We start from the raw sequence: 20,423 nt of genomic DNA on the forward strand, positions 1-20,423 counted from the left end.
AAAGTGTCACTGGGACATAAAATAAGTGTTATAAAAACATATACAGTAGTGTATGAGTAATAATAATCCAACATATGAAATTTACTTTTAGTTTTACTTTGAATGCTTCAACATTTCTGGGGGATGGATAGATAGATACTTTATTAAACCCCAAGGGAAATTAAGTTATCCAGTATCACACAAAACAGTCAAAAACAAGAGCATAAGAATAATAAAAGGTCAAAATAGGTCCAGAATAAGTTCCCTGCAGTGAGATGAAAGACTAACCACCAGAACTACTACAAAGCTGTGACTGTAAATATGAGCTAAAGGAGATATTGACAATATAAATGTTTTAAGTATAAGTAACAGAGGCAGAGTATTGAAGCCAAATATAAATACAGATTTAAAGATAAATCACTGTAGCTATAAGTTGTGCGTTAGACTAACATAGCCTGTGAAATTGTGGTACAGCAGATGTAAGGTGAAAAGAATAAAACTTGAAATATAAAGCTAGAGATATAAAAAAAATCTAAAATCAAAATAAAGATAAACATAGGCATTAAGAAAGCATAGGATTTGAACTTTTACACATGTAAGCTGTAGTTTGTACTGGGAGCTGACACCTGTTCCTGCAGAAATAGGTGGAAAGATGTGGGCACTGGAAAAGGGCCTGACCTGAAACCTGATCTGTTTTTGGCTCCTGGACTCGTGTGGACGCACAATCAGGACCAACGCTTTAATGTAAACAAGCAGATCAGCCCCCGCTCCGCTGCGTCTCTGGAAATTTCCACCTCGACGAGACTCTGCGGTAAAAAAAAAAAAAGGCGATTCACAACAAACACGTGGGGAAACGTCCTTACCGGGCAGGCCACGCCCACCGGACGAACCCACTTCCTGCGCCGCCTCCCATTGGCTGGCGCGAAGGTGTGTCGTGGGCTCTGACGTCACAGCTAAACGAGGAACAGGACGTTCTAGTTGAAAAACGCGGTGTAAACTCGCATCGCGGCGGATTATTTCAGCGCAGTGTGCGTGTTAAAGTTGCGTTAAGTGCGGAAGAACCCGGCGGTGACTCCCGGTAGCGGTGACCCGGTCCCTCCGCCCCGGCAGCTCATGAATATTCAGCGGACGGAGGAGGCTTAAGACCCGGCCCCCAGCATCCGACAGAGAGCGCAACGTCCCGGCGCGCTTTCATCAGACTCTTTCCGCTGCGCTGTCTGGAGGCTGTCTGCGCATTTTCTCTCGTCACATCCCGCGGAGGAAGATGGCTTTCAGGGGACATGTACACCGTTTTCTCAGGACTCAACTCGGCCACTGCTGCACACAAAGCCGGGCTCAGTCCGTGGCGGTGCTCGGGGCCCCGTTTTCCAGAGGACAGGTAAGAAAAAGCTCGGTGAGAAGTTAACGTAGATTTTTAAAACGTTAATCGGTCACTCAGCTTCCTCGTGGGTTGTTTTGTGTCCGACAGAAAAGGAGAGGAGTGGAGCACGGACCCAAAGTCATCAGAGATGCGGGGCTCATCGAGAGGCTGTCCGGGCTGGGTAGGTGAGGGGAAGGGGGCTCGTTATGTAACCGAGGCTGTTATTCAGAGCCTCCGGTTCTTCAGTCGGTGCTTCAAATCACCGGGAGACACCTGACGTGAGAACCGGAACAGGATCTTTTCTGGTTCCTTAAATATACTGTACTTACCACTGTTAAATACATAGTTTAAATAGGTTAAATCCACATCATCTATACGTTTTGGTTCTTCAAATATACTGCACTTACCACTGTTAACGACCTAGTTTAAAAAGGCTGAATCACCATCATCCGGTTTCACTTCCATGTGGACGTTACAAAGTAGTGTGGCAGCAGAATAACGGCCAAACAGGCGCAGTGCACGAATTCCATCAGTGAAATTACATAATGATGGAAATCCCTGTTGAAATGTGATAATGGTGAAGAAATGGTTGAGCAAAGACCAAAAGAGATTCCAGTCTTACGACACAGGGGATAAAGGTCCTCGCACAGGTTCACATGACCTATTACCACAGGACACTGTGGTAGAAGTCATGCTGATTTGTCATCTCTCGTTATTCGTGGTGCCACATGTCTGGTTTTGTCACTGGCTCCCAGCTCAACGTGCTCTGAGAGGAGGATTGTTTCCACTGGCGTCACTGCAGACTCACTCAACTGCACTGTAACCACGCTCCGCCCCCTTTTTCTTTATCGTGGCGTTATTGTTCTGCGGACAAAAGGGGAAGAGCCGCTGCTGCTGCTCTGCAGATGTAAGAGGACGCCTCGAGCGGAAAGAATCCTCCCTTTATTCCAGCGAGGTTAGGTCACCGAGTTCGCATTGTGCTTGGAATTAGAAAGGTCCCACAGCTAGGACAGGAGTTATGCTGTAGGGGGGATTTAAATATACCACTGAGAATGATCAGGTCACTATAACGTCAGGCCTAGGGTGCTTAAAGTCTATTTGTGGTCTAGACACAGTTAAGTCCTCTATGAGCACCAAGGACGCTACAGATTAATGCGCTGCCATAGCTCACACTAAATACATTCAGTCCAAGTCAACAGGGCTTCATCTCATGATCTGCTTTATAATGTGCAGTAATTACATGACAGTTATTCTGTTTTTATTCATTAAGATCATTACTGTGTTATATCACTCAGGTTACAAAGTGTGTTGCATAACATATCAGAATAAACACTGAACAAGACCAAACGAGAATAATTTATAATTTATGAAAATATCATAAACAAACATCTGTTCAAACCAGTTAAACTGTACTTTATATAATCATTTAAAAATTATAGTTATTCCAAAGGTTTCAAGACTGTGTTGACTGCAGAATATTTGAACTGGGATACCATACATATGATAATGTTTCTATAAATACACCACAGATATAAGCCTATTATCATGATACCTCAGTTCACATGAACACAGAGTCCCATGGACTCTTAGTTCCCATGTGAATCTAACAGAGAGATCAGTGGTTGTTAGTGACATGAGCTGTGTGACCATGCGATGGATAATTCAGGTGTGTGACATTTAAGGCCATTAGTACCTGTTGGAGCCAATTAAACAGACCCAGAGAGGCAGAGAATGTGCCAGGTAATCTGTTATCAGCTGTAAACACAAGCTGTTGTGCAACAAGCTCAGCCCCCCCGCCCCCCTCATCACTTTGTTCTCCGAAACTGACACTGTCACAACTGCATGCAGTAGTTAGTTATGTCACTGCAGTTTAGCAGCATTAGATATGTTAAAGGCTCAAATCTTGTTGTTAAATCTTGGTCTAGAATACAATAAAGACATGAAAGACATTTTTTATGTTATAGACGGGTTAGCGGCAGATGGGTGTGAATCCATGGCTTGTTTTGAAAGAACCATGAGTAATGTGCTTTAAAACTTAATTTGTGTTTAAATTATTTGCCGCAGCTTCATGGTGATACTAAATCAAAAATACACAAATCTGCCATATTATTATCAACACTCAGTGTGGCCAGGGAGAGTGGAAACGTGAGGAAATGAGGGAAATGGTCCAACTGGCCAGGGGTCGAACCAGGGAGTCTCTTCTTAGGGTATTAGTTCCCACGTGGTATGTGTTCTAACCATTTAACCAGCAGGTCGCCCCTGATTTATTATAGGGACGATCATAACGATGACAACGACCCCCTTGCTTTTTGAAATATTAAGCTAGAATACAAAATAGTAACATAACTGAAATTCAATATTACTTCAAAATTAAAAGTGCTATTAAAAAAAAACCTTGAGTTTAATTTAGTTTTTTGAAATGTGCTTAGTCTTCTGAACCAAACCCAAAGTGAACTAAATACCACGTCGTCTCGACCATCACACCGTCATGATTGGTTTCACTTTGTAGAAACAGTTTGAATGAAACATTCATATAATCAAAGCAACACTCACTGGGATTTAACTACAGTAAACACAGCAGCTATAAACTTTGATAGAATAGGCTTTTTTAATTATCTTGCAATAGATGTTCAGGATTGCAAGAAGACAAGGGCTATTCCTGTCCTGTCTACGAATGGCAATGAACCTCATTGGTTCCCCTTGGATCAGCAGAGTAACGCAACACTGCCATCAAAGCTCACATTGCCAGATGAACCCTCAATATGGTGGATCACATCACTTGTTTACTTCACAGTCGGCATCCCCCCCCCTCGTCTTTAAATTCTGCAACAGCCAATGCACAGGGTGGCCTGGACTGACTGAAACCTGAGCTGGGGAGGGAAACGGGGCAAATGGAAAGTGCTCTGTCACTAATGTTCCACTTGCTTTGAATGACTCAGCCTCACCGGACTGCAACTTTTCATCCTAAAGCGGCACCTGCAGTCGTCAAAATACAAATGATTCTTTCAAATCAGACACCGGGGATGTGTCCTGAGGATTAGAGAGATTGTCAAGAAGCCTCAGATGCCAGGTTGCTTCCATGTCACAGGCTGACACGCTGAACACCTGCTGAGTCACTGTACACTGCATCGAAAGAGTGACCCTGCACAAAGTGTCTCCATCTAACGGCAGCTTGTTGTCGGCTCCTCAGATTACTCTGTCCATGACTTTGGAGACCTCAGCTTCCACCACCTGGAGAAGGATGAACCCTACATGGACGTGAAGTTCCCTCGCTCTGTGGGTGCAGCCAATAAGATGCTGTCTGGAGCAGCGAGCAGAGCCATCGGAGCGGGCCACACCCTCGTCATGCTCGGCGGTGATCACAGGTAAATGAGCTCAAATTATGGGATCTACAGAGAGTTAAATGTACTGCAACTCAAGATCATGAAAAACCCAAGAGCCTGAAATCATGCAGTGTGATTTCTGTAGTATTTTAAGTGTCACAGTGAAACAAAGAACCCCCCACCCCCAGGAAACACATGATGGCAAACCACAACATGTTTCTCATGTTATCAAAATCATAATCAAAGTGCATACACATAAATATTAGTAAAGCGGAAGTGGAAGCCGCCACCAACATCACACACAGTGACACACATTTAAACGTTTCTATTCTCGAACCAAACCTATAAAATTAAAACCACAACCCGACCTGCAAAGACTCTCAGGCTCTGGATTTGACTGATAAACACCAGATGTTTAAAAGACTGTCCTCTCCTTTTCACAGCCTGGCTATCGGGTCAGTGAGCGGTCACGCCCAGCAGTGTCCCGACCTGTGTCTCATCTGGGTCGATGCTCACGCAGACATAAACACGCCCATAACCTCTCCATCAGGAAACCTGCACGGCCAGCCTGTGGCATTCATGCTCAAAGAACTACAAGACAAGGTGAGGAGAAGCCTTCAGCTAAATGTAAATGCACTTCAAATGCACTCCCGGCACCACTAACATATTCCGATACATATTCTGATGGTGGAGGATAATTTTATTCCCCACATTTGCATAAATTCCATATTAAACTATATTCTACCATCCACCACAGATGCCAGCTATCCCAGGGTTCTCTTGGGCGAAGCCGTTCCTCTCCTCGAGGGACCTGGTCTACATCGGTCTGCGGGACGTGGACCCCGGAGAGCGGTAAGTGGATACCAGCACTTTACTGTGTGTGGCTGATGTGAACTTCCCACACTTTAGCACTGGGAGAGTAGTTTTAACTTCAATTTTTGAATTGAATTGTGTTCATTGCAGCAACATCCTGAAGAACCTGGGTATCCAGTACTTCACCATGAGGGATATCGACAGACTGGGCATCCAAAGGGTTATGGAGATGACTTTTGACCATCTTATGGCAAGGTATGTTCAAGTGATGATGATATTCCACGACTGTTTCAATAAGGTTTAATGTATGTTACTGTTTATGTGATTAAGTCAAGTTTGTCCATGTCTGAACTATCAATTCAAACTTTCTCTTTCTCACCTTCTTGAACAGAAAACAGCGACCGATCCACTTGAGCTTCGACATCGACGCCTTCGACCCGTCTCTCGCCCCCGCCACAGGAACGCCAGTGAACGGAGGTTTGACCTACAGGGAGGGAATGTACATCACAGAGGAAATCCATAACACAGGTACGAAGAAATACAAATACACGCATGTCTGCAACAGCTTGAAGAGACGACACCATGTTGTCAATAAAACACTTCCATTGGTTTTAGTGTTAGTATCTAACTTGTGACTGTGTTGCTGTGCAGGCCTGCTGTCAGCCATGGACCTGGTCGAGGTGAACCCCGTGCTAGGGGCCAACCGAGAAGCCGTGGAGGCCACCGCCTCTTTAGCGGTCAACGTCATCGCGTCGTCTCTTGGACAGACGAGAGAAGGGGCTCACGTGTCCATCGATGAGATTCCATCTGCGAAGGACGACACAGAGCAGCTCCGCATCTGAGGGCGTAAAGTGAAGCTATGGACTGTATCAACGTCATCCCTGAGCATTCCGCCAGTTCAAGACTGAAAAGACTGATTCTAACAGTAGCTCAAATATTTTGTTCCCATCTCTTTGCTGTTTATTGTAGTGTTTTAAAAAATAATTTATGTCTGGATTTATGAAACCTGTGAGAGATGTTTACATAGATTATTAACCCTAACCCTTTAGAAACCACTACTCTTATTGATGGGAAGACTACTCACTGTAACAGCAATGCTAACTTATTTTGTATGTACAGTAATAAGTTAAGTATTCGAGGACGAAGTTGCCACATATTTATGATGTGTTTGGTTTACAAGTTAATGAACCTGCCTCAGAGGTATGATGAATCAAGATGTAGTTTGAAGTCCACAGCATGGATTCTGAAAACTGTGTCTGTGCCAGTTAGTAAAAAACTAGTAATGATGTGTTTGCACTTTTGGACCAGGTGTGGTTACTGTATTTTCTTTAGAGTTTTTGTATTTACACATTGAACCTACTAGTACAGTACATGTACTAGACTTACTGTGTGTATAAATATGAACTGATGATTAATCAGTTTTTTGCTCACAAATGAAGTGAGTGACCGATGTTTGACGTGATGAGGCCACTGAATGACTTGTCCTTGTAACAGAGTTTATATTTTGGTCTCCCATAAATGTGCTGACATTTTTGGTTCATGTGTACAGTTGTATTATTGACTCCCTCATTTTACTTTATTAAGGAATCCAGTAAAACTTCAATGTTTTAACTTCTACATAAGAAAACAGGCTCCGTGAGCCCACACACTGTGTGTGTGTCAACAACCTTTAGCGTGGACCATGTTACTTAACATGTTAATATTTGCACTAACAGTAAAAGCTCAGTTAAAGTATTAGAGTAAACTGGGGATGTGACAGTAATATTAGTAGTTCTGCAAGTGTATATCATACAATCTTTGATGATGAAAAAGTGATGATGAAAAATCGCCAAAGTCCAAACTCGTTTTTATCCTCTGGGAATATCAGGACAGAATTTTGTGAGATAATTCACGAGTGAATTCGTCAATCTGACTGGAAGAGCACTCGGAGATCAGATACCTCCACCAAGGCTGACTGGCAACTTTATCACGTTGAAGTGACTCACATTAAACAAATGCAAAATATCCACCACTGAAGCTAAGAGGAATATTTGTTACAGTAGTTTTTGCGTCAGACTGTAAGTTTCTTCTGAGTCATTTGGAGTCATCCTCTAATGACCATGACTGACTGTGGAAAGAATGTAATGGCAACAGATCAGTAGATATTGAGTTATTTCTGTTTGGACTGATTAACGCTGCCGTCAAGGCCACTACTACAAGGCCAATGTTGGGATTAGATACAGTATTATGAGAATCAATGGTCACATTGATACCTCCGCCAAGGTTATGTAAGATTACTCAGCTGAACCGTTTTGCAACAACCCACGTGACAACTTGTGGAGGGGCGGGGCACGACCCAAACAAATGAATTGGAGCGAATCCAGATGAACAGGCGGATCCATGAATTGATTTTCAGTTGTTTTATAATGGCAGGATGGGGCGTTGGTAGTTTCATAATGATTACTTGCACTAATAAAAAGTAATTCATTGTACAAAAGAAAGGAACTTAAGGCCAGAAAAACAGGTGTGCTTGTGTTTTAGGTTTTCAGGAAATGTAGACACACATTTCAGATACAAGCTAAATAAATTATTAAATGTCCTCTCCCCCCCTTCCACACAACGAGGTTACTGCAGCAAGGCATGATCTCTAACGCAGAAGAACAACACTGTGGCAGATGTGCCACTTCAAGAACACATCACTAAAAATAACCTTATCACCTATTATTTGAGAATTAATTCCATAGTAACAGATGCTGTTTACCCAGCACTAACCCGGCCTGGGCCGGGGCTTCAGCCTGGAAATCATCCTCATCTCTGACGTCAGTTCCACAGTGGATGTTTTTTCAAAGCTTTGGCCTGCTTGGCTGCATTCCCTGGAAATACCAGATACGATGCGAGATGAGGTTAAACATTACCTTTAATGTGTTGACTGTCAAATAAAGAATAAAGACGCTTGGTTCTGACAAGAGATTTTTGTGTTATACAGCGATTAGACAACATCATTAACATTTTTTACACATTCATACCTCATACATTCATGAGAAAATGACCTCAAAATAACCATCTGGATACTGAGCATGAAAACTCTAGGAAAATACACTCGGCTGGTGCCATTTCATCAACATACTGTCGTTTAGATTCATAAACATAATAAACAATACAATAATGTAGAATACTAATAGAAAAGTATCCCAATAAGATCATTTTTAAAAACTCACAGAGCTGATATAGCAACGTCTGTCATTTCATGAGTACTTTCACCAAACCACAGAATCTTTACATGATGCAGTAATTCAACCAAACGCTGACTCATCCAGGATCCTCTCTGGAATCTGCAGCAGCCAGAACACAGTTCCAGAGAATCCTCCCACAGGGCATCATTGGCATTAACAGTCTGAGAAAACAGTGTAAATCTCAGTTCACAGTTTTGTCCTGTAGGTTTAGTCCCATTGACAGGTTTGTTTTTCCCGTTGAACGAACTCCACGTGCTCAGGGACAAAATCTTCTCTCGGTGAAGCTTCAGTTCCAACCTGAGTCTTCTTATTGTCCTTCTTTGCACTAATATGAAACAGTTGGCTGGAGACAGCAGAACAGCATTATTGCTACTGGACAGTTGATGGAGACAGATGCGGAGAATCGGGTTTTGCTCTTGGATCAAGAGCTTGAGACTCTTCTGAGTTTGGGAAGTTTATTTTCGGAAGAACTTCAGGTAAATCACAGCGCCCAGGATCGCCAGCTCCATTAGAATGATCACACTTAACAGCAACTTGTTTGTCATCAGCCTACAAGACGGAAAGAAAATGAATCACACATAAGCGGAGGCTCTGGTCATTATTCCACAATCATTCACAAGGAAGATTTTATTTAATGAGTTTATTGTAACTAATATCATCTCTGTGGATTAGAAATTAGTTCAATAAATGAGCTCAATTTGTGTATTGACTGAAGAGAAGAATCTTCATTTTACTTGTTTATAAGTTGAGCATTCATTCACTTATTTGATCAAATTGAATGTAATAATATAAATTAAATGTATAACCTCCTCTAGGACAACACTCACCGCCGAGACATGGCACGAAGGATCTTTCGACTTTGACTGAGGTTCTCTCCAGTGGTCACCAACTACACAAAAAGACAGAAGAGATTTAAAAAACAGATTACATCATATGCTTCTCTTAAGACTGACCACAACTAGACTAAATTATACCAACCCAAAGCATGGTAACTGGACATATTCAAATCGAAATAGCATTTTAATCACGTGCTGATTCTCACTCTGCTCCTGGTGCGGTCCAGCTGCTCGCGCTGCTCCCCCAGCTCCTCGATGATGTCGGTACCGATGTGCTCCGTCTCTGCAGCGATGCGTTGGCTGCGTTCAATGCTCTGACTAGCGTTGTTCAGAGAGTCTGTGCCCTGGAGGAGCAGGGTTCTCTGGGACTGCAGGTGAGTCTGCATTCAGTGGGGTGAGAAGGGACAGAGCATCACAGGATAAATGATGCTGAACAAAACATATTTACAGGAGGAAATAAACGTTCACTCCCTTAGATATCAACTAGTACATATGGGGAGTTATTCCACAGTAAAATGTTGATCTCTGTGTGCAAACTTTCTCTTGTCATCACATACCTCTACATAAACATCTGTATTATTTTCTTAATTTCCTCAACACACAGCTTTTAAAGGTCGTTTTGAAAGACACTGAAAATGTCTGTTTGTAAATTTACATTCCCATGGTGTTATATTTCATATATTTTCCTTTTTCCTTTGACATATTAGATTTTTCTTTTGTAAGTAACTTATTAAAGCTGCGTCCTCTCCAAACATGTTTGTGTGGAGAGTTTTGTTCTGTTTTTTCACGGTGGAACTACTCGTTTAGTTCTGCCACTCGACCGTTGCTCAGCAACACCACATTGTTTACTCCAGGGATCAGCTGATGATGCTGAAGCCGGCCGGCTTGGCGACTGGGAAAGCGGCATCCCCGCTGAACTTTCCAGAAAAACACACCGGGGTTGCAGAGGAAAAGGATCGGTGAGGAGGCTTTGATGTCTTTTGTTACCCATTTACATGGGTAACAAAAGACATCAAAGCCATCCTTAATGAGAAGAAGAGGACTTTCAGAGATGACAACAGGGAGGAAGTGAGGACTATTCAGAGGAACCTGAAAATCAAGATCAAGGAGGCAAAGGACAGCTACAGGAGGAAGCTGCACTGGGCTAAGAACACTGAGACTGAGGTCCTTCAACATCTGCCGGATTCTGATTCAAATATCCATACTGCAAACAGTCACACAGACATGTAAGGTGTCCTGGGTCTGTCCCTCTCGTGGTGAAATGCTCAAACAGCCTCACACTCACACTCTGCTGATTCTCTGATGAGTAGATGCCGTGATGACTTCCTCCCACTGGCTGGGACGAGGAGCCAAAGCTGGGAGCAGAGTTCTTCATGTCCCTCTGCAGTTTGCCCAGATCCCGGCGGTACAGGCGCAGCTTCGTAGCCATTCCGTTTCGATAAGAAGACGGGGCGCCGCGCAGCTCCTCCTCCATTCCTTGTAACTGCAGACAGATAAGCACAGGACCTTTCTCTGTTATGGTCAACGTCCACTGGTTCTCAAAGTATTATGGTGGGAAAAATATTTGCAAGGAAGCTCCATAGTAGCAAAATAAAGCAGTTAAACAAGTAATTGATATTAATTATAACGTATATGTAATAAAAAATTATAACAATTTTACCAGTATGAAAATGTTTACTATACACAATGAACAAAACCAAAAAGATGCAAATGAATGCGTATGTTTCATTTAATAAATATCTTAATATAAGCTCAATATGTACTTACTTACTTTTTTAATAGTTATAGTAGACAGTTTTTGATTAAACCGTAAAATAGCAAGTCTCAGTTACATTTCCTTTGCAGTGAGGGTTCGATAACGACATTTTGGGAATCATTTTATGTTTTACTCCCCGATATATGAATAGAGGAAATATTTGACTCCCTAACACTGAGGGCTGAATACTATATATTACACAGTTGCTGTTGTTGTTGTTGTTGATGTTGATGTTGTGTGTGTGTGTGTGTGTGTGTGAGTAGAATGTTACAGATTGTTGATGTACAATAAAGTTCCAGCTCATCTCTGTCAACTCTAATCACAGTGTTTCTAAATCACAAACTGAGGGAAGGTTTTTAAAAACTAAACAAGTTCATCAATAACAAACAACACTAGAATTAAAAAGTGAAAGTACACGTCCAGAAGAATAAACAAGGTCAGAGCAGCTCACCACTTCTTCAGCTTCCCCATTTCTCTCATCGAAGGTTCTCACCAACCTCTTCCTCTCCTCTGCGGAAACAACACAAGCTTTAACTTAGTACAGTAAATAACTCATCATCAGGAGAACTGGTTGTGTTGTAAGTTAGTTAGTTAGCTGGTTAGTTAGCTGGTCAGCTGACGTCAACATGAACACAGCAGCGGTGTGTTTACCTCCCTGGCTCATCGCAGCTCGGTCTGGAATCAGCTTCAGCTCCTCGAACATCGAGCTGAAGATTTCGTGCAACTTCTCGAACTCCTCCGACGACATCTCGAATCGACTGGTCGACGTGTGGTCGGTTGTTATTTCTTCTGTCAGACAAAACGCGAATAACGATCAAGACGCCACTGACTCGATCTAATAATCAGATCTCATCGACTCTTCCGCAGGATGGACCTCGTGACTGACAGCCTCCCGCGCCTGACCGGAAATCAACAATAATAACAAGGTTTTTAATAATATCCTGGTGAAAATAATACTTAGAAATGAATAAGACAAGATTTAACTTACACAACTTACAAAATAATAACAGATCTGAGTGAAGGGAACTCAAAAACCACCCGATGACAATTCTAATCAGGCGCTACGTAGACAGGCGGTCACAGGAGCTTTGTGGAAAATGTAGTTTTCAAACATAACTAGGAGACAAAACTGTATTAATATTGATTATTCATTTTATTATACATGTTTTGAATTGGGTTTTGAATTTAAGTTTTGAATTAGATTTGAATGAAATTGTAATTACAAAAAATCTAATTCATAATATATTTTTATACTATTTTTAAATTCAATTAATTAGAATTTTAAAATGTTTAGTATGTAAACTAATTTTGTGTTCCCCTTGAGATATAATGCACCTTTTAAAATGTAGCATATTTATATTTGTTTATTGTGATTATTGCTTTTTCTTTTCTCATGATATGGTTATGTGTTCCTGTGTATATGTATCATAATTTCAGATTAAGCCTCTGGAGACACATAATCAATTAAAATGTAAAAAAAAATCTTCTTTATTATAAAAAATATTGCACTTCCCTCTAATTAAACAACATATAATATGATAAAATACTAACATAAGTTGCCACATTAAAAGTCAACACAACATGCCAACATAAATAGTTTGTAATCCTAATGTAATGGAATGAAACCAGCCTGTGTGTCACCTTCTACCCAGGCTATAAAAACTACAATCCCATGATGCCCCTGGCGGTATGTGTGCACGCCCCCCCCCCCCCCTCTCTCTGCCTTTGACATCAGCTGTTTGCTTGTTTCCTCCTCCTCAGCTGCAGCTTCTCTCTCAGCCTCGGAACCACAGACGAGCAGAGGATCCGCTGCATCATGTGGTTTTTTGCGATAGTCGCTGGACTCGGAGCGGTGACGTTGCTGGTGCTGTTGTTCGCATCACACATAAGGTGAGCGGCGACCAATGCACTCACGTAACCCAGTCAGGGCTGGATTGTGGTTTGGTTGACAGGACAGAACATTGCACTGTTATTATATCTAAGGATGCGTTTCCGTTATAAAAGCACTGTGCGTCATATGTCATATTTAAGGGGTTATTTCCAAATCCTCTACTCGATGCTGATGTATTGTCCTGAGCAGGGAATCAATGCAACAGAAAGGATGATGGAGCTGTGGGAGTTTTTTTGCAGCCGGATGAACCGGGTGTCTTCCACCTGAGCTGGGCCAATCAGGAGCCCGAGCGTGGGGTAGTAGGTGTGCTCCTCTGCTTTCCCATTGGCTGCTTCGCCTCCCTGCTCAGTGGCGAGGGCCGCACGACTTTGACGCTCGGCAGTGGCCTCATCCCAAGTTTCTCTGTGAATCATTGAGCCATGGGTCCATATGTCCCAACTCCAATGGGGACAAAGGGGTTTATGGCTGCGGGAGGGACTGTCTGCTCTGGTGCAGGACAGAGATCTGAGTGTTAATCTGTGATGTGCATCAACAGAAGTTATGCAGCAGGAGGAGTGTGCAGGTCCCCGGCTCGTCTGGATGGGAAGACGGTCCTCATCACTGGAGCCAACACGGGGATTGGGAGGGAGACCGCACGGGATCTGGTGATGAGAGGTGACCTTTTGGTTTTTACCCTCAAATACAGGATTTAAATTCAGTACAACACCAACTTATTACCACTTACAAGACCAAACTGTGGTCTCATACAGGGGGAGGCTGTAAGGTTAATGTACTGATGCTATGAAGAATAAATACTTTATTAAATCAGGATTTATGACAATAAATCAGCACAGGGCCGAACAATCCTACACACGGCCGTCTAGTTCTTACAGTAGAAATATAAAAGAACTGGAATGACACTCACACAGTACCGTTAAATTCAATCACGCTGCACCAAATTACACACATTAATCATTCCTCTAAATATGAATGATCTTATTCATCAAGATTATGAATAATGTCCCTCAGAAATCAACAAAACTGTTGTGAAACGTCTTTTCTCACAATGTTAAATAAAAAAGTTCCATCCCCTGATCCGGATCCAAAAATAACAGGCCCTTTCCTGACTAGTGTGAATGTAGTTTGTGTCTCGTTCACAGTTTACAAAATGATTTGTTCACATGGCAGGGGCTCGGGTGATCATGGCGTGCCGAGACGTGGAAAAGGGCGAGGAGGCTGCGGCCAGCATACGAGCCGCGTACCCCGATGCAGATGTGGAGGTTCGAGAGCTGGATTTGGCAGATACCTGCTCTATACGTGCCTTCGCACAGGAATTCCTCAGAGGTGACCACACAGAGGCGGTTTTAATACTCACATCCTCCTACAAAGCTCCAGAGTGTTGTTATTTAACAGGTATAACAGCGGCCATGTTTCTTTTATGTGATGTTCTCTTTACTCAGAGGTGAATCGTCTTCACATCCTCATCAACAATGCCGGCGTGATGATGTGTCCTTACACCAAAACCATTGATGGCTTTGAGATGCACATCGGAGTCAATCACTTGGGTAAGAACTCACGGAAGTTTACTGGAACCCACGAATCATTCAAACCTTAAACAAGACTGAAAATCTCACAGATAAACTGATTGATCGGATTCATCCAATGGAAATAAATCATTCTGCACATTTCATGCACAACTGGAAAGGCAACGCAGTCTTTGAAAAGTTCTGCTCAATAGTTTAATTTTGTAATATGTGCATGATAATAACAGATCCACCTTGAGAGGACATCAATATTAACAAATACAGTGAATTCATGTTATTTCCATTGTTGTTATTCTCCCTCACGTACGTCTGATGCCATGTTCGACAAGAAAGTATAAGTTGAAATCATCTTCGACACAGAGAAAAACTCATATTTCAGAACTAAAATGGTTTTAATGTACATGTAAATTAAGATTAGCTGATTAAATTAAGTTTGTATCAGGGCTGGGCAGTAAAACTATATTTGTGATTATTATAATTTCCATCAATAGCTGTATAACAATGGTTCAATATAGATAGGGATATATTTCTTGTGCATTTTTTAAACACAGTGATGGAGTTTCACACGTAATTGTTTGTCATCCTCTGGACATAAGAGTTTGAAACTCAGGAGCAAAAATCTGTCTTTACACTGACAAGAAATAATAATGTGACATTTATCGATATCGACTGACATGAAAACTTAATAAATGCCCAGGATCAGAGTAAAGAGTGTTCACCCTGCTCAGCGTACGTCTGTCTTTCCTCCGACAGGTCACTTCCTGTTGACGTCGCTCCTGATCGGGCTGCTCAAGCGCAGCGGGCCGGCCCGAATCATCGTGGTCTCCTCTCTGGCACACAACTTCGGCTGGGTCCGCTTCCACGACCTTCACAGCCAGGGCAGCTACAACAGTGGATTAGCGTACTGCCAGAGCAAACTGGCAAATGTGCTGTTTACCAGAGAGTTGGCTCGTAGACTCAAAGGTACACAAACAAATACACACACACACACACACACAAAACATGGGAGAACGCACAGATGGGCTGTTCTCTGGCAAATGTAGTAGCAGAGGGTTAGTGATGCTTTGTGTGATGATGAGGAAGAGGAGGGAAGAGATGAAAACAAAATGTAGACCGACAACAAATGGTCCAAACGGTCTTTACTAACCCTTTGACCAGGTAGTACACTGAAATATCATTCTTTCTAAATTACACTATACGAATGCCAACCATGCCTGTGAGCATGTTGGAAGCTAATGTGCTGGATACAGTGAGAAGTGAATTTATAAATAATTTAAAGACTATTTTATTTACAGCTCCTTTAAGTATTTAACGTGACACTGCAGATGAGAAACCAACGAAATCTCTCATTGTGACGAGAGCAGTTTTGTTAAATTATGTCAAAGAAATGTGTTTTCTTTTTATTAGAGTTATTCATGTAAAGTTTAAGGTTAAACTGTACGATTTCAAGCCTCAATTACATTTCTTTGTCATAAGGGTTTGAAAACAGCATCTGAGGAATCTTTGCCATTTTTAAAATATGTACAGTATATATATATATTGGCCTGATTATCATTATTGGATGTTTTAATCCCTAATGTCACTATTGGCCCTAAGACCCCACATCGCTCGGGCTCTAATCGTGAACCTGATCTGTTGTTCTCACAGACACCAACGTGACCGTGAACTCAGTCCACCCGGGGACGGTGAACTCCGACCTGAGCCGACACTCGACCCTCATGACGATATTCATGACATTCTTCTCCACGTTTGTAAAAACCCCGCAGGAAGGAGCCCAGACCAGCATCTACTGTGCTGTGGCCGAGGAGCTGCACTCTGTCTCTGGGAAACACTTCAGGTGGGTGACAACCAGTTGGATCAGAGTTCGGTTTTCTTTAAAACTATCAATCAACATATAAATGTACTCTTTTATTCATTTAATGTCAAGATTTTCATCGTTTCCATTTCTTCATTGCACTGAAACTAATTTAATGTCTTAACTACTCTGTGTATGTTATGTTTTTATGTCTGTGAAGCACTTTGTAAACCAAATAAAATGTATTAATTAATTGATAAAAGAAAATCAATTAATCAAATTAATCGGGGTAATAAGACTTAAGAGTCTGCAGCAAAGCTCTGTGAGGTAAATGTTCTAAATGTTAACGCTAGCTTGCTAATGTTTAGCATTAATAGATTGGCAGGTAGATCATAAACCTAAATAAATCATAAAAGAACTACATAAACTAAAATGTTGACGTGATGACGGCAATAGTTTAAAAGTCAAAGGAATCACAAAAATGTTTACATCGCATCCTGAGGAGAACATGAAGGTCTGCACCAAAGTTTCACGTCAATGCATCAAATAGTTGTCAGGACGTTTATCTTGAAAAACTAAAATGCCATTGTGGCTGTCGTGGCAATTTCTGCAATCCCACCTTAACAACGAGGAACGAGACACAATTCTCTTACAGTATTGTCACAATTTAATGCTCAGAGCATGGTGCATACGACAAAGGTTAGTTTGTAATATGCACACCGATGGGAAACAGTTCTTTGTCTTTATACATTTGGCTCATCTCTCCCACTCTGGTTGGGTTTGTTACAAAGTCAAAGGTCAGGATCTTCTGATGACATCAAGGCAACAATGCTTTAGTTAAAGCAATCAGGCCAAGATTCATTCAGTTGTACAGGATACAGCATGATCAAGGTTACATTGTATGAGATTCAATCATGATCAATCAAAGGGGAAATTAACATGATCATATTGTGGTCAAAATGTTACATTTCCCTTACAGTGGCGCTGTGGAAAAAGTCGGGATCACCAAATTAATAAGGAATTATCCTCTGGGGACCATGAATGTCCATTCCAAATTTAATGCTAATCCATGGATCAATAACATCAGCATCCTGCTATCTTGATAAAATGATAAATTCCTATTAGATAAATCGGTTCAATTAAAACTTTAAAAAACAAAAAGTATATTCAGGAAACGAGAGCCATTTTAAAATTGTCAATATAGAAGTTAGGCTTGATCATAAGTGGCCACAGGATGTGATGATACTGGAAAGTCAGTAGAGATCCTCCCATTGCCTCATTTTAAAGTCCCCCCCCCCCCTTTATTCTTGCCACCACACATAAGGTGAAAGACAAATTAGGTCCCTGCTCCTCGGGGGGATGACTCACATTATCATAAGCCTTTACATAATGATCCTTCCCCCCCGTCTTTCCTTTCAGCGACTGCGCCCCTGCCTTTGTCGCCCCACAGGGAAGAAGTGAGGAGACGGCGAGGAGACTGTGGGACATCAGCTGTGAGCTTCTCGCTATCGAGTGGGACTGATTGAACTTTTAACCTTCGTCTCTTTCGGGGCCTCGTTCACACGTACATGGGTATTTTCTTTTCAAATCAAGTGTTTCGTTCACACTGAGGTTTGAGGTCACTGAAAACTGAACCTTTTTAAAACTCCTCCCAGGTTGAAGATGTTCAGTAACTCAGTTTTCAGTGTGATGTCATTGTCGTTCGCCTGCCGGAACCAGTTGGGGTTATAGCACCGCCTGTTGGTTTGGTACGACCACGTGTTTTTTGCATTTTCATGGGGACATAGATTTATATATTAAACCCCCCCCCCCCCACCATTTTACTAAATACCTGTGTACATGTGGAGCCGGCCTCGGTTCAATAAGGACTTCTCATCCTTTCTGCCATCAGTCATTTCATTTGTTTAATTATGGTTTTGATGTTCTGAACTTTGATGATTCTTACCTAATAGGCAGTCAGGTAACTGTAAGAGCTACTGTAAGTTGCTTTTTTTTGTGAAATAACTAAGTAATTACAATATGATGAAACTTGAAAATGTTGATGCTGTACAAAACCATTCGACGGTACTGTCACGTAATCACGAATAACTCGTTGACCCGATATATTTTTTGTGACACAATGCGACGACCGTGCAGGCAAAAAAAAAAAAACTTGACGTATTGTAATGCTTGTGGGCTACTGTGAAGGGTCAAGCCAGGGTTCAAGACCAGCATCTTTATCGGAAGTCGCGTGTTTTGAAAGAGTTCAGAAATTGCAGCTAAATTGCTTCACTTTCGTGCCAGCATTTCTAAACAATTGCAGGGTTTCTTACGGTGTTTCCAGGTCGACTTAAAAAAATATGTAATTAGTAAACCATTGGAGATCAGCGTCAGTCTGACCCACGACTACTGCTTGAATTGCATAAATGTATTTTGTGATAATCGTAGGACATGTAGGTTATAAGAAAGCTTTTTTCTATTTGAACCGAGATTTAGAATCATGACACTGCAATATTTACAGAGTTGTTTTTCCATTGTCATTGCCAAAAACTGCACATTCCCGGAGGAACCGTTTTTGCATTTGTAAAGATTTCCCTCCCTCCTCATGTTTCCTTCTCAGCATTCACACACAAGGTTGCCAAGAGTTTACATTCTGTGTTTTATACAAGTGAAATATGCCTTTTACTACACGTACATTCATGTTAAGAGTTGAATGTTTACATTTGATGTAAATAAACAGAAATATTGCTATAAAGGCTGCTGTGTCAATCCTTTGAAATCTTCATCTAAACGCCGTCCGGAAAGAGGAGGAGGAGTTCTCTAACCGATGGAGTTGAATCATCAGCATAGAAGAGAAGTGTAAAGAGTCTCAACGAAAATATTAAAGAAAAGTTAAACATTTTGGGAAATACTTTTATTCCCTTTATTTCAAGAGTTAAGTTAAAAGATTTGGAAAACTCAGTCTTTACGTTAAGTTAGCATTAGCTTGGTGTTGATCAAACAAACGGGAACTAAAAAGTGGTACAAGTTCTTCTCATCTAACTACTGTAATAAAGCAAATAAGCACATTTCCCAAATGATTTACTTTTCTTAAAATTTTAAGAAGCCAGGAAGCATCACGCTCATAGTTTTTATTACATGTCTTTTTATTGTTTCATTTTTTATATTTTACAATGGATGGCAAAATCCAGTACATTTCAAAATCACGACTTCCTGCATCAGTGAAGCAGTTACTTTATTCAGTATTTTGATTTTTTCCCCCAAAAGAAGTTCATTTTTTTTTAAAACTCACTAATATAAAGTGCGGCAGTGATGAGACAACAGTCGAAGTGCAAGAATGTCGTACGCGTACATCTCAAAAAGTCTGAACTGGTTTCTTTCTACCTCTCGCCCAGCATCACTCGCCATCACAGGGAGAGCTGTGGGCGTCAGTCTTCAGACCAGTGCAGCACAGGGACTGGAGGCAGAGAGAGAGAGAACCCAGTATCTCCTCTGAAATGAAGGCGTACTTCCTGACCGTGAGATCAGAACAGCTCGGAAATAAACATTCTCAACAAGGCAGCTTCAGCGATATGGGTGATTGTCGTGTGAGTGAATTAAAAGAGAAGATTCATGGCGTCACTACGTTTGCACTAAACTTTCCCGTTTTCAAGGTTTTGTGGAAAAACAGGAGAAACAACAAAACACATCAACAGACATCACGTGAGCACGGTTAGATCCCTTTTTTAGCAACGTTATACGACTCATTATCTGTGTAAGTTAATTATTACGACTTGTGTTTCCCATGAGAACAAAGCCCAAATTTAAAATGAGCAACAACTCTGAGTAATCACAACCAAAACACACGATGACACAGGAGGAGACGTACAAACCATCCATCCAGAGACGGGACGAATCACGACAGAGTTGATTCTATGGATGATGAATTAAACCTGATCTATAAATCGGTCCCTTTG

At 41.6% G+C, this 20,423-nt stretch overlaps 3 protein-coding genes across 4 annotated transcripts; 2 read left to right on the plus strand and 1 right to left on the minus strand.

Annotated features, from left to right (window-relative positions):
* The first annotated feature begins 951 nt into the window (after positions 1 to 951).
* Positions 952 to 7,019, plus strand: arg2 (arginase 2). The gene is made up of 8 exons (XM_034575654.1): positions 952 to 1,357; positions 1,448 to 1,520; positions 4,530 to 4,704; positions 5,106 to 5,265; positions 5,420 to 5,514; positions 5,626 to 5,730; positions 5,867 to 6,003; positions 6,127 to 7,019. The coding sequence occupies exons 1-8, from the start codon at positions 1,244 to 1,246 to the stop codon at positions 6,315 to 6,317; spliced, it is 1,050 nt and encodes a 349-aa protein (XP_034431545.1). The 5' UTR covers positions 952 to 1,243; the 3' UTR covers positions 6,318 to 7,019.
* Positions 7,020 to 8,353: 1,334 nt separating this feature from the next.
* On the minus strand, positions 8,354 to 12,163 carry vti1b (vesicle transport through interaction with t-SNAREs 1B). The gene is made up of 6 exons (XM_034575658.1): positions 11,931 to 12,163; positions 11,731 to 11,789; positions 10,809 to 11,006; positions 9,730 to 9,903; positions 9,515 to 9,576; positions 8,354 to 9,236 (listed from the first exon to the last, which is right to left on the minus strand). The coding sequence occupies exons 1-6, from the start codon at positions 12,025 to 12,027 to the stop codon at positions 9,143 to 9,145; spliced, it is 684 nt and encodes a 227-aa protein (XP_034431549.1). The 5' UTR covers positions 12,028 to 12,163; the 3' UTR covers positions 8,354 to 9,142.
* Positions 12,164 to 13,016: 853 nt separating this feature from the next.
* rdh12 (retinol dehydrogenase 12) lies at positions 13,017 to 18,915 on the plus strand. Of its 2 annotated transcripts, none has more exons than XM_034575655.1 (7): positions 13,017 to 13,169; positions 13,706 to 13,824; positions 14,338 to 14,493; positions 14,610 to 14,714; positions 15,447 to 15,656; positions 16,341 to 16,530; positions 17,908 to 18,915. In XM_034575655.1, exons 1-7 carry the CDS (start codon positions 13,096 to 13,098, stop codon positions 18,008 to 18,010), a joined length of 957 nt encoding a protein of 318 aa, XP_034431546.1. In that variant the 5' UTR covers positions 13,017 to 13,095; the 3' UTR covers positions 18,011 to 18,915. The 2 variants fall into 2 exon arrangements, with proteins under 2 accessions (XP_034431546.1, XP_034431547.1); XM_034575656.1 differs by having other exon boundaries at positions 13,025 to 13,169; positions 13,709 to 13,824.
* Positions 18,916 to 20,423: the final 1,508 nt, after the last annotated feature.

Source organism: Hippoglossus hippoglossus, chromosome 22, assembly GCF_009819705.1.
Source record: "Hippoglossus hippoglossus isolate fHipHip1 chromosome 22, fHipHip1.pri, whole genome shotgun sequence".
Classification (NCBI taxonomy): domain Eukaryota; kingdom Metazoa; phylum Chordata; class Actinopteri; order Pleuronectiformes; family Pleuronectidae; genus Hippoglossus; species Hippoglossus hippoglossus.